The sequence below is a fragment of the Eutrigla gurnardus genome (genome assembly GCF_963514095.1).
Source record: "Eutrigla gurnardus genome assembly, chromosome: 3".
Taxonomy (NCBI): domain Eukaryota; kingdom Metazoa; phylum Chordata; class Actinopteri; order Perciformes; family Triglidae; genus Eutrigla; species Eutrigla gurnardus.
The window spans coordinates 10,301,056-10,328,949 of record NC_139917.1 but is presented as its reverse complement, the minus strand read 5'-3'; the positions used below and the strand labels follow the sequence as shown (position 1 = coordinate 10,328,949).

Genomic DNA, 27,894 nt, shown 5'->3' with positions numbered 1-27,894 from the left:
TCTCCTTGCCTTCTGGCAAACACATTTTACAATGACTCTCTGATTGAAGTCTGCCATCTCGCATACAAGTCTCTTTTCCATGGACAGCATGGCCAATGCATTCAACCTCTCCTGGGTCATGGTGTTTCTGAGAAAAGTTTTTACTCTTTTCAAGGTCGAGAAGCACCTCTCAGCTTCCGCTGTGGTCATGGGTGTGGTGATGATGATCCTTAAAAGAGTGATAGTTTCTGAAAAGACCTCTTCTAGGTTGTTCTCCATGAACAGATGGAATAGGTCTACAGCCCCAAAGCAGGCTCTGAACTCTTCCTTGCTGTAGATGAGACCAAGTTCTGTCTTCAGCTTGCTTCCATTGACCTGTGATGTTCCACAAACCTGTCCCCCTGCAACAAGGTGACACAGACAAGGTGGTCTGTGAAGGAGAAGCGCTCCCTGGTGTGTCCCAGAATGGTATTGCAGACCTAGAGAGAGAAAAGTACAAAAATATGTAGAGAAAAAATAAATATGGAATTCAAGTAATTTTACTGCCACTGTCACCTTCTGTTAGTGCTGCATGATTTTGGAAAAAATCTCTTATTGCTATTATTTTGACTAATACTGCAACTGTGATATGAATAGAAATATTAGAAGGACTAATATTGTTTGCATACTTTTCATAAAAAAAGTAAACTAAAAGAAATGTGTGGTGATTTGTACCAAAGCCTAGAATAGCTGGAACATCTCTGCAACATGACAATGATATATTTAGAATTGTATTTCAGAACACATTTCTCTTTTAACAGATATTACAACCTCCGATAAAACATGGGCTATGACAGATTTCTATAACATAAACTCACCTCTTCTGCAATCTTTTGACGATCCTCTGAACTGAGTACCCGACGCCTCTTTGCTGGCAGAGAACCACTGCTTTGCTCACCCATGGAATGGAGAGAATCTCTGTGAAAGGACAAGGAGAATTCATAATAATAATTTAAAAGGGGGAAGAGAGATAACGATGAAAAAAGTAAATAATGATCATATTACTAACAGGAATACTTATTACCTGATCTTCTGTATGTCCTGTTGGAACTGCTGGATGCTCCCTTTGATATGGACTGAGTTTATGTTCTTCTTCTGGAGCTTGGCATAGAGGAGGTCCACATGTGGCATAATGTGGTGAAACAGTTCCAGAAAGAACTTGAAGTCCTGATGTTCCAGCGGCATGGCCAAGGCTCCGGCCTCTCTGATGGAAATGGGGTCAAAGTCACCCGAGTCTCGGATGTTCTCAAAACAGAGAATGAGATCCTCCCTGTGCTCAAACACAGTGTTGATGGGCTCGGCTGTGAAAATTCCATCTGATGTTGCTGGACGTCGGCAGTCTACAGGCCACCATTTTATCAAGAACACATGTACGCTTCGGTGATCTTGAAAAAAAGCTGGCAAATCCACCAAGGTCAGAAAAAAACATTCTCACCTTGGAAATGTGAGAGGTGGCCTGTTGCATGATCAGGTTGAGCTGATGTGCGTAGCAGTGGATTTAGTGGGCATTTGGGTACACATCTTTTATCTTCCTCTGAACACCTGCAGTGGCACCCCTCATCACACTGGCTCCATCATACGCCTGGCAGATGAGCTTACTTTTCTGTTCCTCAGGAACAATGGCAGCAAGACGCTCTCTTAATGCAGTAGCAATGGACTCGGCTGTAGCTGACTGCAGAGGAATGAACTCAAAAAATCTTTCCTGCACGCTGTGTTTGTCATCAATGTAGCGTAGCACAAGCACAAGTTGGGACTGCGTGGCAATATCTGTTGTCTCATCTGCCTGGATTGATAATGAAAACACTGTTTTGAGCTTCTCTGATTATTGGTTCCCTTGCTACAGACAGCATACAGTCCAGGAGCTCATTCTGAATGGTTTTTGAAGTCCCCTTAAAAACAGCCAACTCTAGCCCTCATGTAACTGTTCAGCAATGCTAACTCTCCCAAAAAACCTGAGCTTCAAGCTGTTGTCAAGATGACTACGGCTACTTTCGTGCCATTTGCATTTTTCCGACAGGTGTTTCAGGTCTCTGACGCCTGTTGTTGTCCACAAAACTTCAGTGCCAACACTTTGAAAGAGCAAGCAGCGGAAGCAATAAAAAGCATTGCTAACATCACATCCAGCTAGCCAACTGTGTTTAGCGTAAAACAAGCGGGAGAAGCCCTGAGTGTAACTCCGTCCACGGTCACCCGCCTGCTGCTGGATTTTTAAGTCCGGTTGGTCCGGTCCAAGCTCCTTTATCCTTTTTTTTTCCTCAAGCGAGCGCCTAGTGAAAGGATTCTGTTGTAGGAAAATTACCGAATTTTCTTTCGCCGCCGTTGTTTCTCCTGAAGCTGCCATTGTCTCCTCCAAAAGTAAAAATATGTCTGACTCCGCCGATTGCATCAGTGACCGCCGCGCCTGTGTGCGCACCTACGCGGCCAAGGGTGTGACGTTGATTGACAGGTGTCGTGAATCAATCAGATTGGAGGAAGAATAACATTAAAAGGTGCTGATTCGCCAGGGACGCAGAGAGCTGCGCCCGGAGGAGAATCTTTAAGTGACCAATTATAGACCAACATGCTAGCCAAAAGATACAGAACATACATAGACACTCATTTGGCCAGCGTCCCTCGCGCTTATATATTTACACAAAAAACAAAACAAATAAAACCAATATGGAATGGGAATCCTGAAAAATCATCAGCCAGACACATTTTATGAGTGAACATAAGTCATAATTCTTTTTTTATTAGGTAATTTATGTTTACTGTGTCGATACATTTTCCTGCAATTTTGATGGGGGCAGCGCCCTAGCGCCCCCTATTAACAAGCCGCCACTATCAAAGACGCAAGCCGAGAAGCTTGCCAGTGAATCAGTCTAGATCTCTAGTATGTTAAATATCAGAACACGTTGGGGAAGCTGCCAGGGAACTACAGCCTACATATTTGAAGAGTAGTACAGTATTTCATGGCCTATATGTAATATTATCTCCTGTAGATCTAGTATCATGTATTGTCTTGAATGTATGAACAATAGTCGACAACAAGCAGCTTTCACAGAATTGTAGCTAAATTGAAATATAAGTTGAAATGTATCCAGTAACACAGAGCATATTTTTAAGGAACATGCAGGTCAAATATGTAAAGAATGAGACGCTTCCTACAGCGGGACATGGCTATCTCTTGGTGACTATAATGCTGTAATATGAGTGAAACCAGGCTAGTAGGTTAGTGTTGCCTGCAGGGAAAACTCACACCCAGTTGTGGAGGTATTGATTACGGTTTGCATGGTGCCAAAACATCTGTTAATTCAAGGACACAATGCCTTCTGTTCTGTTATTAATGGCAGAGAGGTATATCCAGTGTACACTATGATTTAGACTCCAACCAGAGAGCATGGTATACACTCTAGGATGGTTTGCAAACTCACACACAGGTAATGTGAGAGTATACTGTATGCAGCGACGATGCATATCACAGTGCAATTGATCGCTCCGCTGCAGTGGAAACACAGGTTTGCAACCCTGTTTGCCTGTAAACAGACATGTTAAAAGGCCAGTTCACCCCCAAAATCAAAAATACACATTTTTCCTAATATCTGTAGTGCTATTTAACAATCTCGATTGTTCACCTACATCACCTTCATGAAAAAAGGCCTATGGATTATCTTGAGTAACCAGGTTAGATCGCTGAGTTATACAAATGTATTTTTTTTACACTTTGAGCAGCACAAGTTGAGTGCCATAGTTCCCTGATATTTCAGAGAAGGCAGATTTCTCTACATCTAACATCTCCAAGACTAGGCAACTCACACCAAAGCAATCTAGATTGATACATAGTATTACAAGCAGAGAAGGACAAATAAGTATTTTTGATGTGGGAGTGAACTAGAGGTGGAAGTTATTAAAAGGTAAAGCAAGTATAGCAGTATGAATTTGCCCCATGGTTTAACTTTTGACTATGATACTGACTGGTAGCGCCTAAAGATGCACCCATTGATCAGCTGCCGATTAAATCAGGCTGGTTTTCAGCTGATCACCATGATGATTGGTGGCGATCGGTTTCACAGTTTTTTGTAGGAGCTGTTTCACAGCAATATAAAATACATTTCAGAGAGGGAATTATGAACTGTTTAACTTCTTAACATAAGCTCTAGGCAGCCTATAATACTGTAATTAATGCCAAGATGTATTTTAATCAAAGAAAGTATCTAAATGAGAATACAATAACTTATTTCCATTTTATTTGAATTGCCTGTTTTCCAAAAATAAAGTAAAAAGATAACAATATTTTTTGATAATTTATGTGGACTATGGTTGGTTGACATTGGCTGGCATTATGTCATGCATTTGCCATTAGAATGCTCTAACCCTTCAGAAGCATTGATTTTAGGAAAAATTAATACGCCTTGAAATATATTGTTTCTTTTTAGTTTTGACTTAGAACCAGCTGTTGGGTAACAACTATTGAACTTTAAGATAAGACCTTTGGTTGCATACCACAGGTATAGATAATACATGGATGGATGGATGTCTCCATTATGTGCAAACTAATTTTGAGTCAGTTGTAGTCAGTAAATATGACTCACAGTTTCATCCATAAAGGCCTATATGACCCAATGCAATGCTGTAGTATGCTGATGCTGCTAAAAAGAGGCGTTAGTGCAGAAAAAGAGACGTAACCAACACACAGAAGCTTCTGTCAGTATGCTGAGCAGGCCTGGCTAGTGTCTGACTGACAACAGATCAAAGCCTGTTGATCAATACGCTGCCTGGCCATGCATCTATCAGATCACTACCATTCCACTGGGATAGCAAGTGACAGAGGGATCAATGAGGAAGTGAGGAAGACAAAGTCTGATTAGAACCTGAGACAGGAAGGAGAGAGAGGGTGAGAGCTTGTTCCTGGGTGTTTGGTCTTTGGGGTGGACGAGCTTTTGCCTCCGCGTGTTGCTGGCTTTGAAGTGCACAGGGATGTGGAGTTTGTTGAATATCCTCCTGAGTTGCTCAGAGATGCCCGCAATATATGGGATGACAATGTTTTGTTTTTTGTTGTTTTCTTCTCTGTCCATGTTGTGTCTCTTTGTTCTGTTGATGAAAGCCCAGTTAGGGTGTGTTTTTGCTCTTTCTCCTTTCCCTCTGTACTTGTGGGTACATTTTGGGCCCGATGCTGGAGGGTTCTGATGACTCAAAACTTGTATTCCAGTGGGTGGTGTCTGTCAAAAAGCATGGTATTGATCAGTGTGTGTGAGTTTCCTGTGCATTTTGGTTTTTGTCATCTGGAATGTGCACAGCCCAATTCAAAAAGGCCAGACTATTTCCTCTGACATCCTCCCGGGTGAACTTGATGTTGTTTCTTTAACCTCCTGTGGTTTTGTTCTGAATCATGTGTCGTCCACATATCTGAACCAGCGGCTCGGAGCAGATCCACTTAATTGATGATCTCTGATCGCTACCTCTCCCACATAGAGGCTCGCCACTATAGGAGACAGTGGTGAGCCCATTCATGCTTCTGCCGGTAGAAACCTTCATTGTACTGAAAGTAGGTGTTTGTAAGGCAGACGGGGGGCAGGGAACATATGTGGTTGGCAGTGAGGTTGGTCCTGTAGCAGTCGTTTCCTCCGAGATGGGAATACATGTGAAAAGGGAAGTGACATCATAAGCGACCAAGGTTTCATCTGGGTCCAGTTTTATGTTTTAAACCTTGTTGGCAAAACCACATTCCTGAAGTGGTGTGAAATGTTTCCAACCAGAGGGGCCACAACACTCCCAAGGCTTTTCTATAAAACGCTCAACCATTATTACAAAGCGCTGGTGTATTTGCAGGTCAAAGAACACGAAGAAGGAGTGCTATAGAGTTTCTGCCGGATTTTCAGGGTTTATAAAGGTTTTTGCTTCATCTATAAAAAGGTCACAGGGATGTGGTTTAAAGACACCTTGGTGTTCATACAGGAAGTCATGGTAAATACTTACACCAAGATGACTTAGTGTCAGTATTTACGCTCGCAGTTCTCGTTTGTGTGAAAAAAGGATCTGAGCCAGCTGCAAGGTTATTGTGCGTCACCCTGTTATGACACAGATGAGGATGCCATTTCTTGAAACACCTGTTGAAAGAGTTTGTGCCAGTGTGAAACTTCCTTTACGGCTGCACTGTAACCCTGAGGCGGAGGCAACATTTATGTGTGAAATTGCCTTGTAAACTTGCTACATGCGCGTTACATAGTCTACCTCCTATCATTGATAGTGGTGTAACAAAATATCAAAGTGCAAACATTTGCAAAACAAAAGTGTGACGAGCCTCACATTTATTCTCTCTCTAAATTCAAAACAATGCAGACCATTTAAAGTTTGCTGCCCTTGAGGTCATTTCCAGTCAGTTGGTGAATCAACTCCCCAGTGTGGTGCAATGCCATGACTCCCACTATGAGTGGGAGGGTGTTGTTTATGAAAGAGGGGAGAAAGAAGGAGAGAAAGGGGGAGAAGGAGGAGGCAGTGATCCAGAACTGACCTCTTGTGACAGCTCTTCTATTCAGTCCACACATCACAGGACAATCAGCGACCTAATTAAACAAACAGAGAGAGAACGGGGGAGGAAATGAGAGAAAAAGAAGAGAGAAACAGAGAGGAAAGATGAGGGGACGAAAGAGAAAGCGATGCCGGAGGGAGAAAAAAAAAATGTGTGGACTGATCGAAAGCTAGTGAGAAAAACAAAGACGAAGTGGCAAAGAGCGGGAGGGAATGAGAGGCTCTTAAGAGCTTACGGAGAAAATCAATGATTAAATCAGGCAAGGCCCAAATAAAACATGAGCAGCAATAGAAAGAAAGTAAAGTAAGAAAGTGGGATGGTAACAGAGCTTGTGGGGAGGGTTTTTACACACCAGCCTTCAGTAACATAAGAAATGCTGGCTCAGATTTAAAGGCAGAGAGAGAGAGAGAGTGAGGTTGGGGGGCAACAGTGCTGTTCTAAGCAATTCAGTTTATCCGCTTTGAAAAGAGGAAGACAGGGTCAGGACACTAATTATGGATAACAAGACAGACAGGCGGACAGACAGGCGGACAGCGGAGCTTCGCCCAGGCCTCCAGCACTGGTGAAGGGAGATAACGGTGGAGAGACATGGACAGAGAGTGGCAGCATATTAGTCAGTACATACAGATCGAGTATGCAGTATGCATGTGATTTTGAACAAAGTCTTCAACTGGCGAATAACAGGAATAAATCCATGTATGCCTGTGTGTGTGTGTGTGTGTGTGTGGGTGTAAAAGCTCATGTTTCTCCACCCAGATGCTCCTGGCAGGAGGTGACCTCTGTCCACTAACAGACGGTCTGGACCTGTGGCAACATGCAAACTCACACAGGGAGGACGACAGACTCGAAGCTCAAAGTCAGAATCAAAGTCACGTAAACTTGCAGAATAACTATTCTACAGAGGTAGGCATGACTCCCGTATGGTATTATCTCCACCTTAAAGAGGAGAAGCAGAAATAACTAACATGAAAAGATGCCAGCCTTGCTCATCACAACCATTGCAGCCCTCTTCCAAATGCTAATCATCCCACGGCACTGCCTCGAGCTTGAGACGTGACGTAATGTAATACTCTCAAATCAGCAGTATGAATATTGATGACGTAATGTAGAAGAAACCACCCTGGGCCACACACACACTACAGCAACATGGTGGGATCGACTGAGGTGATCAAATGCAGATGAAAAGCACAATTTATCAGAAGGTTTATCGATGATGAGAGTGAAACGAGCACATACATGCATTAACATTAAACTGGGGAATTGGACAGCATGACAGAAACCAATGAGGGCCAGTTGTGTATAAGACGTACGGGCATCGCTGAGATCATGGGAGAAGGCGATTTGTATGTTAACGTGTGATGGAGAGGGAAAGGGAGAGAGAGAGGGAGGGTCTCAGCGACGTTTCTGGTCATTAGCAGTCCTCCCCTATAGCCGGATAGTTACAGGATAATCACGTCTGCTTGGCGGCGGTGTGTCCTTGAATGTCATTGGTGGGACACTGCAGGTCCTTGTCTCTATTCCAGACTGTGCGTATGTGTGTTTGTATGTGTATGAAAGCCTTTCAAAAACTTTAATTACAAAACTAAGCTGCACACACTAGGGCCAAAAACTGTGAGGCTGCAATGCTCATAGTCTTCCAAATTAAAAAAATGTAATTCCCTTCCTTCCTGATCAGCCTATTGTTGTACACATTTTTAATCCTCTGACAATCTGACATTTTACTGAGACAATAAAAACAGCAACGAGTGCCATAATTCTGCATTAAATAAGGAAGAAGAAATAAGGAAGAGACATAACAATGGCTGCAGCTACATGCACCTTGTCCCATTTTTACCAGGATGCCTCGCTGTATTTCCTTATTGATCGTTCTCTGCATGAACAGAGTTAGGAGGATTTTGCAAACCCACAGTATTGGGTTGACTGGCCGCTTTTCTCAAGCGGATTTAGAGACTCGTGCAGCACTGTGATAGATGGGTGAACTATTGAGCATATTTTCCACACAGCTGCATTGCAGTTACTGTTTTTTCTTCTTCATGTGATCACACATTTTTCCCAATTCTGGAAATACAGTTGGAGTCTATCAACTTGAAGGGCGTGGTGGCTTCGAGTGACAGTTGGGTGCCTCATCTACTAAATTAAGTCACTGAACTCGCGGCCATGTTTGTGCCTTTTGGAGAATTTTCATTCAATTATCGGAGAAATAACAAGGCTTGCCGTGCAGCTAATTGTACGTGGGTCATCCTGCTGGCCGATGTAGACGTGTTGGATGATAGGGTGCTGCTGATGACCTCTGGGCATGCATCAGTTTTTACTGGGATATCAGGAACTGTAATATCTGTTAAACCTGGCTATCATTCAACACTGACTACAGAAAATGATCCAAACAACGTTGTCAGTTATGTAGCGATAGCAACGTGCTTTCAGACACTGAGATCAAATTTGACTCAATCAGCGGCTGGCTGGTTAGCGAGCGACTTTGCTAATTCCACCATGCTTTCATGCTAAGCACTGCCCACAAATTACATCATCATGTTTACTAAGCGAAAAGGGGTGTGTAACATGGAATTTATTATGAAACAGTAGTAGTACACTAGTTAATATGAAATAGTGTTCATTCCGTTTGTTTGATGAGAGGAAATGAACAGAATCAAACACAGCTATATCTGTATCCATGATGTATAAATGGCTGGTTTCAAGATGATGCGGATATGGCAGTAAAAATGGTCAGGAGAGGGTAATTTATGTACTAGTCAACCAAATGTTGATGACTAACATAATTACAATGCAACATTTAACTGCATTGCAGATCATCAGTAAACGATGCTTTCACAGGATCTTCCAACACACTTGTGTTGATCTGGAGACAGGCAGCCACACAGCAGACCCCACACACTTGACCACATCGTCCTGACCACATCACTGGTTCCTGTTTCCATCTGAACAGAGAGCTGATTTACAAGTGAGGCCTGATGAGTGTCACCTGCACTAATGGGCCCTGTCACTCACAATCACAGGCCAAATGGCTCACCCATTAATAAATCAGATAAAAGGTGCTGCTTAGTTTATCTGTCCCTGTTGTTTGTCCGCTCCATCTCTGTCTACCTCTTATCTTTAATTTATGTCTCTGTTCTGTTTCCCTTCCGTCTCTCTTCAGACTTTCCCTCTTTGTCTGCATTCCTACTGAAGCTCTTATTTCTGTCCAAACTCTCATTCTTTCACATCCATCAGTCAGTCAATGTTTTACTTGTTTTTCCCCCCCTTTCCATTCTTCTTTGTACTGTCATCACACACACTTCACACAATTGCTTTGTATGTAATCAAACCAATTGATTTTTGCTTTAGGCCATATATTAGATGTATTTTATGAATGTCCTACTGGTCTCAGTGTGTCTTCTTCTGTGTCGCTTCCGTCCAACACTATATTGTGTCCTGAACCTCGCTGAGATGCACAAGACTAAGGGTTGAATGTTTGTACTTTTGTGCCAATTTGTATTATGCCACGAATAATTGGGGCAATGTGTTAAAATGAGAGGGAGGGAGTGTTCAAAGCCAGCTTACTTTCTCGTCTCCGCACTTGAGGTCCTCTGATTAATCGGATTAATCTTTGCTGATGGGAATCTTTGAAAGCTTTTCTCCTCTGCTGAGAGATGGTGGTTCCAGGTTGACAACAAGGCTTCTTTAACCATCTGTCTTCCTTGGTCAGAATGCGAACATCGGTGTCCTCAAAGGAGTGTCCCCTGTCCTTAAGAGGCAGATGGACTCCTGAGATTGGATGGGTCCAGGAGTCACTTGCCACTCATGGTGTTAACAACCCTACAAGAGATTAAATACTGTAACTCCCCACTAGTCAGTTGGGATCAGGATGAGAGGAGAAACCAGTTGCCTATGATAAAGCTTTCAAAGATGACCACGACCTGGATGACTGATCCAATGCGTTATTCTGGCGATAGGGTAAGAAAAGGTGGGCTAAAACGTTGCGTCCAGGTAAAGCATGACAATTCATATCTGACCCATTATCATTTGAGTTCCCCCAAAAAAGCTATTGCTTTAAAAATCCAACTCGAACTCTACTCAACACATTTGGCCAATCACGACGAGAAGCCATTGTGACTGTCAGATTGTCAGTAAAGAGAAACGTGCAGATACAACCCCCCTGATCTAATGCCGGAAACTTGTGGGGGGAGGGAGGTTTCCAAATATATACGACTATTCAAAAGCAGTTCTGACGCTGCATACTGGCCCTTTAAGAATAGGGGACCGTTTCATGGATTGGTCTTGTTTAGGATTTGAATGCCGAATAAAGATTTATGTGGCTGCCTAGTAAAATTCCTACTAATGTCTACATGGTTTACCAGTATCGGTATGGCCATCAGCAATGCAGGTGCTTATACCAGATTGTCTAATTGCTATCGAAGAGGAGAGATTGAATCATCACATTAGTGACATTAGCCTCCCTCTCATCTCTGTGATGTCCACATATGCATTTAGAGAGGAAAGATGTCACACCATCTTGAACTTAAATTTCAAAAAGACATTTACCGCGTAGGCTGAGAAAAGGTCTGGGTCATTACTAGACATCACAGGAAAAAAGCCCACACTGTCCTCTGATCACAAGAAAAATGGTAAATCCAAAGGACAGCTTGTCGTAATGTGCCGTCACATCGCATCATGCCAGATGGTTCACAGTGTGGCATCATATATCGTAAGGTTTCCATGGCTGTCAGCGGGGCTATCAATCAACTGAGTTGGCTTTTAATGTGGCGAGTAAGTTTACTGTGTTGGTTTCCAGATTGTCCAAACATCACATGCCTGCAGGCATTCACACATGCCGCTCCACACGTGTGCCAAAAACATGAAACACACAGAAATACACAGACCTGAAATGATTCGTCAACCTACAAATCACACAGGCTTTGATACCATATGCAACAGAACAGAAATCTGACAGAAAGTGAATTTCACTATAGTGCAGTTCTAAGATTCTTAGATATTAATGATTTAATGTAGTACGTATTTAAAAAAGGTGCAACAAGATCAACAGTCCAATTAATTTAGCTAAGGACACTTTGGAACAGTAGCATAAGACAAGTTCATACGTTTGCAATCCCTGGCCTGATTTTTAATCAGGTTAGTGTAACTAGGACAGAGCAGACCTGCCTTCATGTTTTTTTACCACATATATTGTCAAAGATGTGCAAATAGCTAAATGTTCCCATCACCAAAATAGTAATGTTAGCAGCTCTTCTTCCATAAAAATATGTCTACTAATAGTTTAGCAAAGAGGTGTAAGCAGCAAAAATAATGCTAATGTAACTTTTATTGTGAAGAATTTATGATAAAATTAAATTATTTTATCAACCGTTTTAAAGCTGCTCATTTGACCACAAAATATATCCAAAAGGGTTCGGGTGAAATTGTAAGACGAAAGCATGCACAACATAATTTAATAAATCAACATCATACTGTATTGAAGAAGAAACTCATCTTTACAAATATTACAGAGGGAATAATTGAAGTGGGAAGTTGAGTCATTTTCTTATAGACTACTTTCTGCAACCAGGGGAGTCGCCCCCTGCTGGCTATTACACAGGATGCACGTTTAAGCTACTTATGCATTGGCTTCACTTGTCAGACCTGGAGGTTTCTGCCTGATGGGAAGATTTTGACCATTTTGAACAAATGACTGATGGTGTTCTTTTGTTGAGGAGAGTCTTCGGTAAAGAAGAGTTAAAGTAGAAAACACAAATAGTTGTGATGTGACATCAAGTGATCCTACAGACGGTGAATCAACATTTAGCCCTGGAGGATGCAGCTGTTCAGTGTGGTTTCCAGCACACTCGTATTAATTCTGCATGAAACAACACTGTGATATGAGTCGTTTGCATCATTCCCTTGCTGACAGAGAAGGAAACGGTACCTAATGCATACTGCATGAGTAAAACACGACTACATTAAACAAACTGATGTTGACCTTCAGACAAACTTCCGCTAACTCAGAGTTAAACAGTAAAAAAAGAGCCACAGACGAGCAACACGCAGCTCAGAGGAAGTCTTGCTGATAGTCATCATGAGGAAGTGTTCGTGATGCAGAAAGTGACGGGGGATGTTGCCTCTGCTTCAAGGTCTGCAGTGCAGCTCGGCTGACTGATTTTCCCATCATCCTCTTGCACAAATAATGTGCAAACATGCCCCTTGTACTCTCTCTCTGTTTCTTGCCGGTTCCCTTTTTCATCCATTTTGTTTTTCTTTGTTGGTTGTTTCAACTTTCTCCATTATTTCTCTCTCCTGACTCCCCTCTCCCTGCCTGACTTTCCTCTCATCACATTTCTTTAATCAGACCATGAAATGACTGCGGAGACTAGCGGAGCAATATCCTCCTCAATGTTCATCTGAAGTGCTAATGTGAGAGAGAAGACGGGGATGGAAGATGGAAAAATCAAAAGGAAGGGAGAGCAAGATGTACACAAGCAAGGCAGGTAGAGAGAGGATCTGAAGCGATGAATGAAATAGAACAAAGTAAAAGAATAGGGGTGCTGCAGTAGTGACGGAAAATAAATGTATTCTAAACAAGAGCATACATGAATCAGACAATGATGCTTTCTCAATGATAACCCTTTAGTCACTGAGAGCACAGAGATCAAACGAAACAAGCAGGAGATGAAGAAAACAAACAGAGAAAGAGCCGACAAGCTTTGACAGGAAAGTAGATTAGAGGCGAAGCTCAGATGATTCTTCTAACCTGCTAGAAACCCTGAAGAGAAAATATTATCATCTCTCCACGCGACGACAAATGAGGTGTAAATTATTGATTCATTTTCTGCAGCCGCTCAGCAAATCTGGGCCACCGTTCAGTTTTTCACATATTTTTAAAATCAGGTTCTTGGAGCTTCCCTGCTGGTTAAGGACTTGTGTACGTAGGCTGAGCACTTATACTAATAATTACCTCTCACTGACTGTCGGGATGTTCGGCTAAAAGGTTGAAGACATTGTTTCAAAAACGTTGTACTTTGTTGTGCATTCATCAACATCTGAATCCTTTGCATATCTCGAGAACCGTTCATCTGATCTATTTCACACTTGGTGGGTGTTTTGCTGGGGACCCAAGAGAGTGTAGGGTGGAATTTATGTGCAATTTGGATGCAAGTTCAAAATGAATAAACTTTGAATAAACAAACAAGCGCTCTGTGCAGCAGCGGGGGGGCAGAGCTTAGCAGCTCTGTGGAGTTGAGCATGTTGTCCGCAGTGGCCCTTTATAGGCCGCGACTTACTGACTGCAGTTCACTTTTGCTACTGGATGCTGGATATAATGTGACAGGTGAACTTATACACTTTCCTGGAGTCAGCGAGTGATGAGTAGATCCCTACAACGCTGCAAGCAGCACTTCCGTGGTCAATCGGCGTGTTCTGTTTGGCCACACCCCAAATGTGCAGTGCATTAAGACCTTTACACATGAGTGATGTTTTTTTTCTGTGTGATTAATTTGCACTTTAAACAGGTTGCTTACTTAAAGGTGCACTCAATAATATTATATATTTGAAATGAACAACAGGTCAAATAACAGTTGTAAAGGACTTGTGGTTGGTGACAAACCCACAGATAAATATCAGCCCTCCCTTTCTATTAAGCATTTTAGGGTCTTTTAGCTCAATGTTTTGGTTTTTACTGTTACTGCTTGAATCAACCACATTTCGAGGAGTGGGCAGCAGCTGTTTTTCAGCAAAAAAAGTTATAATAATCGTAATAATAAAACCACTGGACGCTTCCTGCCAAGCACCAAAACAGACTGATGTGTTTTTCAGTTGTCCGACTCAAGCATGTCTCACAGAACAAATACGCTCCTATGTAAAGGTGACTGGTGTCACCACAGGCTTCGTAGCGGCATAGCGCTTACACATTCTCTACAGACACAGATGGAGTAGTGAAGCTGCTGCTGCTCTGCTAACGCGTTTCTGGTGCGGACGCTTCCCGTATAGACATGGCGTCAGCAACTAGCTGCTCACCATAGAGCAGGACTTAACAGCTAAAGGTAGAGCCCGACCGATAAAGGATTTTGAAGGCCGATACCGATACAAATGTTTGTTGATTTAAAAATCCGATATATCGGCCGATATTTTTTATTTTTTTATTTCAGAAACGCGTCACAAAACATTAACAGATTTCCCTAACATTAGTTATTTGTAGTTATTTACGAGTCTTCACTAAAATAATATAATGCAGTTTAAAAATAAACTTGTTTATTTTATTGTCACAACGGAACAGAGGAACATCAAAAAAATAAAGTTCTGATACATAAAATGTATAGAAATACAAACTTAAGATATAAAACTTAAAGTCCTTTGAACAAAAACACAATAACAACAACCAAACACAATGTTACCTTTATTAAAAGACTCGGTAAGCTTCATAAATATAACTTTGAACAAGACTGGAGACAAATTCTGTTAAGTTCTATTCGGGTGTTTCGTCCGTATTTATTTTATTTATAAAATATTAATTTATCGGCCGTTATTAATGCCGATACCGATACTAACCGATAGTTTGGAAAATGCCTAATATCGGCCGATAATATCGGCTCGCCGATATATCGGTCGGGCTCTAGCTAAAGGGAGCGATATTTCCCAGAGGAGTTGCTGGAGACCAAAAACAGAGTTCAAGCTAATGTTGCTCCCATCATCTAGATGTAGAAACTGCTTGTTAACATGACTACGGTGATAATACGTAGTGTGTTTACAGCTTGTTGCAAAGTCCCTGCATGGTGCTGCTTCTAATAAAACTAAATATACAATGAGTTCTTCACTGTCACTCATATGCGAATCCCAAAATGTTCTGAGGGATTCCCACGGAGGAGTATTTGTCTGTGCACATTGGAGGGAAGGCAATGTATCCAAAGGCAGCTGATTTCCATGTCATTCAGGATGTTTGAATGATTTAAACTCAAGTTATATGAATATTATTCACTTTCTGTCTTCGGCCCCAGTCCATTAAATATATAATTTACAGTCTCCTCCCCTTCTTTCTCCTATTGATCCTACTATCACTGTCTTTGTTCCTCAGGAGATGAGCATCTACATCATACACACACACACACACACACACACACACACACACACACACACACACACACACACACACACACACACACACACACACACACACACACACACACACACACACACACACACACACACACACACACACACACACACACACACTTAATCTGTTTGTTTAATTAATTTCATCACCTGCCTTGGACATGCAGAATCTTTCTCTTGAAGTTACTCATATTATACGTGTGTGTGTGTGTGTGTGTGTGTGTGATTACAAACAGCAGGAGAGAAGTTATTTAATCCTCCCCTACGTCTGCTGCAATAATGAAGCACTTCTCACCTTTCCTCCCTCTCTTCTTTCACCCCTTCTCTCACTCTCTTTCTCACACACACACACACACACACACACACACACACACACACACACACACACACACACACACACACACACACACACACACACACACACACACACACACACACACACACACACACACACACACACACACACACACACACACACACACACACACACACACACACACACACACACACACACACCATTGCAGAGCTACACCCTGGGGAGTGCTGGGATTCCTCCCCTCCTTGCTATGGCAACACAACTTTACTCCTGGACATTTTTCCCCCAACTGGACACCCGCCGTTTAAATAGTTGAGCTTCCGTGGATCATAAATCTAATTATAACAAAAATATGTAATGCATTTCCATCCAACAAAAGAGAGATGAGTCTTCTTTAAAGTGAAAATGAGACGAACGAGCTCCAGTAGAATGAGGCGATGTTATTCAAGTGGTTGCTATCAGTGAGGAGGTTAAATAGCAGTTTCACCTTATCTCTACCCACCACCAAAACTCTTTCCTACAGGAAAATGAGCTCTGCGTAGACCAAGAGGAACTGAGGAAGTACCTGCAGATTACCCTCTGTTTGTTTGTGACTGGAGCTTTAAATGCAGTGGTCGCTATGCAGCAGTTCAGAGCTTAGAGGGTATTTCACCCAAGAGAACATCTGATAAGACATAAAACAAGTGAAAAAGAACAAGTCCTTTACGTAGAACACAATATCTCAGTATAACAGCAGAGCTCTTTACAGACTCCCTGTACATGACTATCGATGCTGCTCAGTGCTCAGCACGAGACTCCATGGTATAACAGATCAATTATGTATAGAGGCCGGCCAAGTTGCTCTCATATCAACAGCTGTAAGAACTATCATCACTTCAAACAGCAACATGTTCACCGACATAAAATGCATTGAAGTGTCCATGTGCTCTATATAACAGATTTACCTAGCTATCCTATAAAAAATGAATAAAAATGCCATATTATCATATTGTCACTTTTTATATAGAACTTGTGTGTGTGTGTGTGTGTGGGGGGGGGGGGTTATTTATCATTATGCATATATATTTACTACATTCCCTTATCCCTTATTTTAATTTGCAATATTTAAATTCTCATTTTGCTTTTCCTTGCATGATCCTCTTTTCGTGAGTGACAGCACATTTGTCTGTCCACAGCTAATCTCACATTCTGCTGCAACAAACTGCTTAATATTTGGGTGGCCAGTTATGGCTGCATGCTCAAGGACACGCCCCAAGGACTCACACTTTCTCCAGACACCTTTCATCACCTGTTTTAAACTGCCATTGACCGCCTGCCGTTTCCTCACTCTCTGCTCTTAACCGCCCTACAGCCTGCAGGGGTCGTAAACGAAAGCCAAACTGAGTCCATTACCGAACCTCGGCAGCTGCAGACACAATGGAGGGAAAACACTTTTGCACTCTTATTTTTCTGGACAGCGTGCTCAGCTAGCAGCTAACGGACCGACACACAGCTGACTGCATTGCTGCCGCTCAGCCGCTGCTTTCTGTGGCCAGAGACACAATTATTCCGTTATTCCGTATTCCGCTTCAAGTCGCAATTCACATAATATAGCAGTGCTACTTTACTGAGGCACCTTTGTATTTTTTTATATATATTTAATTAGCATTGTTGGTGGGAGCATGAGACTTATGATTTTAAATGCCAATGACTGCTAATCTGTAATTGATGTGCATTTCATGAACTGTAACATATAACTGGAAATATATGAATAAAATCCTCTATCACAATATGAATGTCTTTATTCATCCGAGTGAGTCTTTACTCTGCACAAGTACAGTATACATGCATATTTCCAATCTGGAAAAAGACGATTTCTTGTTTCCAATGAATCACAAAGACATTTCCAGGGTTAAAACTTAAAAACACAATACACTCATCTTCAAAGAGACAACTAAACCCACGACTGCAGCACCTACCTGTCACTGCATGGAGAAAATGATAAACAGCGAAAAGTAATCCTGGAATATAAAAAGGTAGGACTGCTATCTGAATTTATTTCAATAACCAGGTTTTAAAGGTAACTGCGTAACTGACACAGCATTTCCAAAAAAGAGAAGTGCTTTGTGTTTCCTATGAAAGAGGCAGTGGGTTGTGAACGTATTGCATTTCATCCTGTGTGAATATTTTAAGAGCACTTCTCCATTGGTACAATGCAATGTTTTACTGTTCCAATTGCGGCGAAAAGCCAAGGTAAAAGGCAAAGCTAGAGTAATGCAGTTCTCAATTATGAAGTGGAGCTGACATTTATTTGACTTTGTTGATATGCTAAGTACCAATGCGTCCCATAGAGGGAGTGGTATTGAACAACGTATCACCTAGAGACCTCAGTGAATCTATGATAATCATCATAGTCCAACTGAGATGTCTGGGCCTACAGTATATCTCACTCTAAACAGATAAATAAAAAAATGTATTTAATTCTTGTGAAACCATCACAGTAGACATTTAGGAAATTAGACTACAGGCATTTAGCAAACCGTTTTAAACCAAGGGTCCTTAAAAGACAAAATAATATATTTAGAAGAATAATCCACAATATTATAGACATGTACCTAATCTGAGATTTCATCTGGGATCTTGTACTGTTAACATACAGCCAAGTATTTTAAATGCTGTCTATCTTCTACTGTACAGCAGCAGTTGAACACTGCCACCAAGTGGACGGAATAGTGAACTACTGGCATTGTAAAAAAGCTCTTACAAGGCACTGGTTACACCCCGATTCTCCATTGCTCTTGTATGCAAGATTTATTTCTTCTAAAATGTACAAATTTACTTAATTTAGAAAATAATCTGTGGACAGAATACACAAAACTGCCCTGTGCTGATGTATGTTTAGCAATTCAAAACTACTGTCTCAAAATAAAATAATGTGAAGTGCAAGATGCTCCCACTGACTTCCCTGCATCATTGTTGTAACTGCTGTTGTTCTGACTCTGACCAGACAGCCAGATATGTATTCTTGTATTCTTTCTAATAGCCAGCAGGGGGCGACTCCTCTGGTTGCAAAGTGAAGTCTCAAGGTGCGTGTCCACAGGGGCGATTTTAAACGCGAGTGGACGCGCCGCTTCCCAGTATTGCACGCTTGGTGGGCTGCCACTAGAGGATGGTTGACAGGCGCTCTCCTTTAAACAACACATTTTTGCGAGCGTTCGCGAGCGTTCCCGAGGCGGCGAGTCGAGCCCGGCGCCTCTGATTAGCATAAAGTAGATTCAACTTTAGGCAAATGAGGAGCGGCCAACTCGCGCGCCGTCTCTCGACATTCACCGCGACGCTACCAGAATGCATTGCACAGCTTTTCACATAGACAATGGATGGGACGCGGGAAAACACCGCTGCCTGTGGACACACACCTTATAGAAGTCTATGCAAATATTATCTTACTTCTCACTTGATGTACTATCTCAGGAAACATTCTAAACATTAATTTATGATCCCAATAATCTCTAGTTTCAAGTTTTTTTCAATACAGCATGAGGTTTATGATGTAAATTATGGTCCTATTTAGAATAAAATAAACAATAAAGTAGGGTATGCTTTAGGACGTGGCTACCTCTTGATTGACTGGTTGCTATCACCGTGTTGTTCGCTCTGGGAGTTTCTGGTAAAACTTTAAACCTTTCACAGTGTGTTTTCAGTTCAGGAAAGTTAATAGTAACATTTTGGTCACCTACAAAGCGTTTGGTTGTCCTTAGCTCCACCCTCTCATGCCACTTCTGGTTGCAAAATAACAAGATGGTCCACAAACTCAACATGGATATTCCATTTTTATAAAATGGTACAAACTGCCCACGAGACAAAGTGTAACTAGTCTTACTCACCTCGTGTGCCGCACATTGATCTAGATGTACATTAGCTGGGACACGCATACATGCACACGCTGTGCACTTTAACACTTACCCAATAGCATCTCCTCGCTGTCTTACGTGGCCCTGTGATGAACCGTGCCCCACTTTTCTTTTTAAGGCTTCCAACATAACCTGCAAAAAAAGAAGCATGCGTGACTCATCTCAGTCTGTTTGAGATTCTGCAATGCAGCGATTTCCTATCCAAGCTGCTAGGACTAAAGACTAAATACACAATATTATTGTTGTGAGAAGATTATAACCAATTATCATCATAATTATAATTCATTATAATCTGCTTATAGCAATGTATAATTATAATTATAAGCAGTCATATATTATGAGTATACTGGTAATGCATTATAGAAAAGGGGAGTCAAAGAAAGTGAAAACCTTCCCTTAAAAGTGAACTTTTTTCTTTGGCCACTTGAGGGCAGAGGAAACACATGGACTTATGTATCACCTTTTAAGGTGATATCATGTTTGCAATAGTTGCTCACATACACATCCAGCAGTTACAGAACATCATCATCAGTCATTTGGAGTTATGTATTTTTCCACCGACAAATACGTCCAATATTCTCTCTTTTTTTTAAATCAGGTGATAATCCTCACAAGGTTCCTCACTACACGCGACCACAATGTCACATCGTATTTTGATGCTATGCTATAAGAAAAACACCATTTATAGCCACTTTAAACGTACGTCCAGGCATGAGTACACGTGATGCGGTGATGAGGAACACACTTAATTGGAGTTTCTTGACGATCGACAGCACTTTGGTGTCTAATGAATGTAACATTCTGTGTAGCAAACACATTTGGAAAAGGATCATATACTGACATTCATAGTTAAATGAAAACCATATTATTAATGTCAGGTCAACTCCATACCACGCAACGATGGAGAACTAAAAACCCAGTTTGTTCCCCGCTAACTTGCAGGAGCCCGGCTCTGTCCCCTCCTGTGTCCTGTTTGGCCTCGGCCCACTTTAGTGGGTAAGCTGACCTGGTTTCACAGAGACTCTCAGTCTGGGCAGAATACAAAGAGAACAGCGTTGGCAAAATGATACTTTATTCTACATGGTTGAGCATTATTAGGGCTTCATTAGAAGCACAAAATATATAGTATGCATTCATAGACAAGATAATCAGCTAAATGATTAAAGTATTATAAATCAGTCTCTTAAATCAGCTTGTGTTTGCTATCAGTCAGTATGCCTGCAGGTAGCTGAGTATACAAATGAATAGTGGATTATTAGGGGTCGCCTCTACATTGTATAACTCTGTATAAAATGTGGAGGTTTGGTTCAGATTACATAGCATCTCAACATGCATAAAGCAATCAAACAGGAACATGTATTTAAACAACAATAAAGAGAGATGCCAACGCTGCTTAGTAGCGTAGCCAGAGTACATTTTGATTATAGTAGCACTTAAAGTTAATAGAGAGAGAAATGGAACCTCTGCTAAATCATTCCCAAAGCTACTGTAAAAGGGAGCGAGACACAGTGTGTTCTCTAAACAAACACAACATGTACAGCCCTCAAAACTATTCATTCTCACACAGAGACAATGAAATCCCTGAGGTGTCACGCGTTCGAACCTTTCACGGTGAGGACACCACGGCAGAAGTCTTTGAAGTCGATCCTTCCATGAGAGTCGGGATCCAGATATTTGGCTAACTTCTTCACCTGTGGAAAGGAGAAAACACAACCCACAACCCATTATTTCGTTGCATGAGAAGGTTTTCTTTTTTAGAAACACCACTGCAGGAAAATTACAGGTTTGATAAATAATGATGGCTGCGTTTCATTTCGGTGTGCCACTTGCTTTGAAAAACTGAGCCATCTTTTGCACCATTTGCTATTCCAACTCAAAATGTGGTCTACTATCAGTCCTGAAACCTGCTTATAGTATATTGGTGTCAGGAGGTTATTGAAAATTACCCATGATTACCAGCCACTTTATCATGTATTTGCATGTGTGTTAATGTGGGCCTCTGCCTCCCACTTCTGCATTAAACTAGTTATTTCTAGGGAGGTGATAATTGAGCTACGAACCAGTTACAAGTGCATGACTCGTCTTCACACTCATCACTAAAAGGTTCTTTACAGAGATGAACAGTGCTGCAGAAGGATTCACATCACCAGTATTATATCTGATAGCTTGATAGTCTTACTATTCTCTCGTGCAGCATTCATCTATCTATCCATCTATCTATGTATCTGTCTATCTATCCATCCATCTATCCATCTGTCTATCTATCTATCCATCTATCCATCTATCCATCTTTCAGTACCACGATCAAGACCATCTAAACAGAGATCAACTCATGACCAAGACCCCAGTGTTACGATACATGAGCAAAACTTTGAGAGTCCCTCACTGCATAACATATGTCATAATTCAAAATAAGCATGAAGATCCACAGTCCCATAAAAACACCCTCAAATAAACAAATGAAGATTTCTCTTCATTCACCTGTTATATTGCCTTATATATAGTATATGTGTGTATGTATACGTGCAAGTTAGAGATGTCCCCATAGTTGTGGTATTGAATTAAGATCCAGAGTCCAGTCCATAATCTTGAAAACAAGACTATGTTTACAGCCTCCCTGGAATCTGAAATATCTATTATGCAACATAGCATCATTCCATTCATTGATCATAGAGCCTCCGGATTATTCAGTGTTTGGTAGATTTTGCCATTAAAGCAACAGCATTTATCATCTTGGTAATGCATGTCAGTCTGAGTTATCACATTCAAAGGGTTGATATTTGATGGTGGCTCAGAAATGTCCAAAATGGACAGGAATCAATCTGTGGACACCCATTGAACTATGATGATTTATTCAGTGAACTCGCTTTAGTTTTGTTTACACTTAATAGATCATTTAGCCTCTGTTGAGTTTCGTCGACCTTTTGCACCAGCAATAAATTATGACACGACGCTTGTGTTTCATATGCATAGTGTCAGTATTGGCAGTTCATTAGTTTATATTTTTAGTGTGCACATTAATTTATCTTCTGTACAGTCACGTTTCAGTTTACCTTCAGATAAGTTTGCTTTTAGTCGCTTAGTTGGAGCCGATCCTAGCTGATATTGGGTGAAGGCAGAGTACACCCTGGACAGGTTGTTTCATTATTGGTTAAATAAAACCTTTCTGTAATAAAAAAAAGAAGAAAACTCCTCATGCCTTCCAGCTGAAATTATGAGATTATAATAAACATAATTTACATAAACATTCGGTCAGTAACTGTATACTTCATGTTGACCGATGGACAAAGAGACCTGCTGACGAACCAACAGACAAAATGACAACCTTAGATCCCACACTGAGGCAAAACTGCCTCCAACAAAATGAATTCCATATAAATAACTTTAAAATCAAGGCTGAGGTCATTGGGATGGTTTACCAAACGAATCTAGCACACCTCATGTGCAATATCACACATTTGTATGACCAAAGTACATGCACACCTGACTCTCAATCCTCCCACATCCGCATCACTGAAGAGCGCTGCTGCCTTTAAGCGCCCTGCACGACGCCTGAATAATGCATTATTCTCTTTGCAAGCTACCCACAGCCATTTCAAATTTAACAGCACTAATTTTAGCAAAGCTTTGTGACTGAAAAGGAAACAACTTCAGGGTTTTTCCAGGTTAAAAACTAGAATTACTGCCTTGCAGTGGTATGCCACCACCAACCAGCCAGGCTGCAGTTTGCATCCGTATCCGCCCAAAAGTCCTTATTCATGATTTTATCCCGACAAAAGACACTTTTGTGCAATTGTCAGTTTCCATATCAATTCTTGAGGTATGGTCAAAAACTTTGTGAGGTCACAATGACCTTTGACCCCCAAATTCAAATCAGTTCAACATTGAGTTAAAGTGCACATTTGTACCAAATTTGAGGAACATTTGAAAATGGACAGACATGCCTGCGTATGGATGGACTGACAACCCGAAAACAGAATGAAACAATAAAAACGAAGTAGACCTTGATGCCTCAACTTTGTGACGTAGAGATGGTGCGAAATATCACAAAATACACACTGGAAAACCGTTCTATGGAATTACTTTTTTAAAGCATTGCCTATTATAGGTAAAATATTACACTGGCTATCACAGTGATCACATTAAACCATTGTAACCATCACCTTGGCAACTGGGTCACATGTAAAATACTGCTGATTTAAACATTTTAGAGGTGTTTAAATTTAGGTCACTCGAGGACAAGATCAAGGTAATCTATTTGTATGAAACACAATTTTGTACAAGTCAGATTGTCCTGCTCAAGACGGTTGTCAGCCTGGATTATTGTTTCTGACCTGCAGCATTTAAGGACAAAGTGAAGGGGAAAGAAAGAGGTCAGAGGAGGAAACTGTAAGATTACGTGAGCGTGTGCACATTTGCATGTGATTGCCAACTGGCAGAGCATCACCTACTGCATAAAATAGTAGGTCAGGTTGTCAAGGAACAGCAGGTGGGATTTGCCCATATAGGACAATGACATGAGCAGAAGGCTGCTTAATACGGTGCATCAATCAAAAAGTACGGGGTAGGTTTAATGTAGATGTGTGAGTTTTTCTGTATACACTCTTATCTGGGTTGCACTGTTTTGCATTTCATTGTATAGCTTGTAAGAACACGTTAAAACGTGCATCCACTTCATCCTGTGAATCCGATTCCCAAGTTGGTAGAAAGCTTCCCCCAGGAGCTAATCAGTGCCTCTGCAATGTTCCTGCTGATGAGCAACACAACACAAGTCAACACCGGGGAGCCAATCAACCACACTGTTCATTACTCTGACACACAGTGAGACTCGAGGGACGTCCACTGTGACACATGCGCCAATGAAGAACATCTAAAATAGAACCAATAATATTCATCTCAAACTGAGCTCTTTGAGTCAAATAAGTTGCAGAAGAGGACACTTTGTTTTATTTTGTCAAAGAGATGAACCCGGGTTATTGGAAAAAGTGAAGTGAAAGAACGTTTTACTTTTGAAGATTTTTTAAATCTTACATTGCCCAATAATGATAGAACGATTGCTGTATATCTTTCTAAGCTTCATTATCATTCTGAATGTTACTATAGATGTTTAAGCAAGTATATATATATATATCAGTTGTGTTTTTTTAGATTAACACAAAATACACTTTTGATATACACAATATGTATTATTAAATAATTGTTTCCAAGATATGAACTAAGCAGGACATTTTACAGCTGACAAAAATGTGTCAATGATCTCTGGTAGACAAACTATGAAACAGTGTTACATTATAACTGAACTGTACAACTGAACGCTGAATGAGATAATTTAGGGGAGCAACATGTTGCAATTAATTTCCAGGAACTGAAAACACTGTGAAAGGGTTAAAAAAAAAGTTCCAGACAATACCTAGACTGGACAACAATGTGGCAGCAACCTGTCAATCACAAGGTAGCCCCGCCATGAAGCAAGTCCTGCTCTATGCCGGTCTATTTGACTCTAAATGGACCATAATTTACGAAAAGAACATCATGCTGTATTGAAGCAGACTTGAAACTAGAGCTTGAGACCATAAACTCAACGTGAATAGGGACATTTTCTCAGACTTCTATACAATCAGACTTCCTTTTGCAACCAGAGGAGTCGCCTCCTGGTGACAATTAGATGTAAGTTTAAGGCACTTTAGCCTTGGCTTCACTTTTCCGACACAGGTGTTTCTGCTGGCTGCTGAGTGAAAGCCCTCTGCTGAGCCAGTTTCACCACACTGAAAACCTCATTAGAAACCTTCCTCAGGAGCTCCAGCTATGCTCTTCCCAATTAGCCTCTCCGTGTGTCAAAAAATTAAAGTGGAAACTCGTGTACACTTCTTCATCACAAAGTAATGTCAAAGCCTGGAATTATATATTTTCAAGGGGCAAGATACAGTCGCCTATGACGTTTCAGAAAGTAATGAGAGCGTGTGGCTTTGTAATTGATGAATTCTGACGTGTAGCACTTTAATGTCGGATGGTAGGCTATAGTTTACTACAGACCAAGCGAATATAACAAATGACTGCAGGTCCAAGTCCTCACCTGTTCTGCGTGTCCATACTGAGAACCCAACTCCACAAAGTGTTGAGGACGAATAAACCCGTCCGAGTCCTCGTCAAACACGTCAAACACCTCTTTGAGTTTCCTCACAAATGTCAGCAGACGCTCCGGCTCGGGGACCAAGTCTTCCTCCATCTCTCTGCCGCTTTATGCTTCTTCTCTTCGGCTGTTTCATCCCGACGTCACCCACAAAAACACCACGTTGTTTGGGAACCGCTCGAGCTGTGTGTGCGCGTGACGCACGAGAGGAGGCTGCTGCTGTTGCGCGCGCGAGGAGTGTGATAGGCTACTGATGGACAGGAGGGGACACGTCCCAACCCGGAAGCAAATGGAAGCACCGCGGTGTCCCCCACAGCCAGGAGAGTATAGAAGTCCACTCATCTCCCACCTCCTCCCGCTCAGTTTGTCATCACTTTTTCAGCTTCACTTAAGTGTTTGTAAGAGCAAATTGCCATAGCAACCAATGGTGCTAGTGATATATGTGATAAATAAGAACTATATCTTGTCGTGAAAATGAAATCACAAAAAAATGTCAGTGTGAAAATTCTTCACCCACAGGCCAAGTTACAAACAGACTAGAGGACAGCTCTGTTTTAAACAGGGAGACTTTGAGTGAAATGCTAATGTCAGGGTAGGGATGCCCTTTTTTAAGTTTGCATGAGCCAAAAAAAATTGGACAAATAATTGTTGTTGGCACTAGAGGAAAGGTCAGGGGATCACCAGTACAAATAATCCTTAGTGTATCAATTTCATCAATATGTGCACCACACTTTATGGCAATAGAGTGCTGCAGGGATGATGGATATTTGTAGGCCCCAAAGTTGGCATCGCCCTGTTCCCTTCCACAAGAAGCCAATTGGAGAAAATAAGCTCTGTGACAAATACAAGTTTATGATACTTCCCTTTTGTTCAGAAAGATAATCTTCACAAATGAACACCACTTTTCTCATTTGTTTTTAATCGCCAGAGGTAAAAAGCTAACGCAAGGCTGTAATTGAACTACATCACGGTTGCATGAGCACAAATATACACGAGGCTGCGAAGCCGGACTAGTCAGTGTGATGGTTTTTTGTAGTCTCTCCTGTTAGCAACATTGGTCAAGACTTCAAATTTCATGAGAGGAGTATTTACAGATGTATTTTATTTTGTAGAACAAATGCTGAAAATCTCATAAGCTTGCATTAACCACAGACCTTGTTTTTAATTGATAGGTGCAAGTAGAGGTTGAGATATTTCACAGGATAAATAAAACATTTGACCTGTTGGTGTCACTAGAGGGAAAGATGAGGGAGTCACCTGTCTTTAGCAATCATCATCTGAGCACAGAGGATATCTGTACTTCATGGCATCATCAGCTGCATGTGACTGGGTTGCTCTGGTTCACATGAATACACATGCTGGTGGAATCCTTTTGCTATTCATACATATGTGGCTTTTCAACACAATTCAATTTTACCTTTAGTTTTAAACCCAGGATGGAAGGTGAATGCTTTTAATAAGTCAGTGGAACAGAAATCAGCAGTTCCTCAATCACAGAAATGCAATAAACAGATGTACAAATCACTGATTTATGAGGAAGCGCAGTGCTACTATCTGGGGGGGGGGGGGGGGGGGGGACAGCAAAATCCCTCCGTATTTTGTGTTGTACTGTATGCTGAGTGTAGGAATTATGATGCTGAAATATGAACAACAATAAGCAGCATCATGTTTCTGGTGTTAAAGCTGAGGATTGTCCCCTGGTGGCCCCTGGTTTTTATGCTGATGCTGATGATGTATGCATTATTCAGTTCACAGTAGCCAGAGTTGCATTTGAAACACGTTTTCGTGTCATATCATGACTACTTGGACTTGTATTAGCCTGCGTGATGGAAATAAAGTGATCTCTTGGTTAAAATGAGAGTTTTTTTTTTTTTTTTTGGTAATTTAGACATTGATTCAGCTGTGGACATTTCTAAAGAACAATTGCTTATGTGGTTAC

At 41.3% G+C, this 27,894-nt stretch overlaps 3 protein-coding genes across 3 annotated transcripts in view; all 3 read right to left on the bottom strand.

The window, feature by feature from the left end:
• The window catches only part of rab11fip4b (RAB11 family interacting protein 4 (class II) b), a 52,681-nt gene extending 34,677 nt beyond the window's left edge, over positions 1–18,004 (bottom strand). Inside the window, exon 1 of the mRNA XM_084006324.1 lies at positions 17,894–18,004. The gene's annotated coding sequence lies outside the window, so the exon portion shown is untranslated. The remainder of the gene's footprint in view (positions 1–17,893) is intronic.
• LOC311010887 (uncharacterized protein) lies at positions 336–2,477 on the bottom strand (the record flags this gene model as incomplete). The annotated part of the gene is made up of 3 exons (XM_084005530.1): positions 1,043–2,477; positions 837–936; positions 336–458 (listed from the first exon to the last, which is right to left on the bottom strand). Exons 1-3 carry the CDS (start codon positions 1,201–1,203, stop codon positions 336–338), a joined length of 384 nt encoding a protein of 127 aa, XP_083861656.1. The 5' UTR covers positions 1,204–2,477.
• Positions 1,517–26,060, bottom strand: LOC311010886 (rab11 family-interacting protein 4A-like; the record flags this gene model as incomplete). Its single annotated transcript, XM_084005529.1, has 4 exons — positions 25,899–26,060; positions 21,429–21,516; positions 19,878–19,957; positions 1,517–1,801 (listed from the first exon to the last, which is right to left on the bottom strand). The coding sequence occupies exons 1-4, from the start codon at positions 26,049–26,051 to the stop codon at positions 1,517–1,519; spliced, it is 606 nt and encodes a 201-aa protein (XP_083861655.1). The 5' UTR covers positions 26,052–26,060.
• Between the last annotated feature and the right edge of the window lie 1,834 nt (positions 26,061–27,894).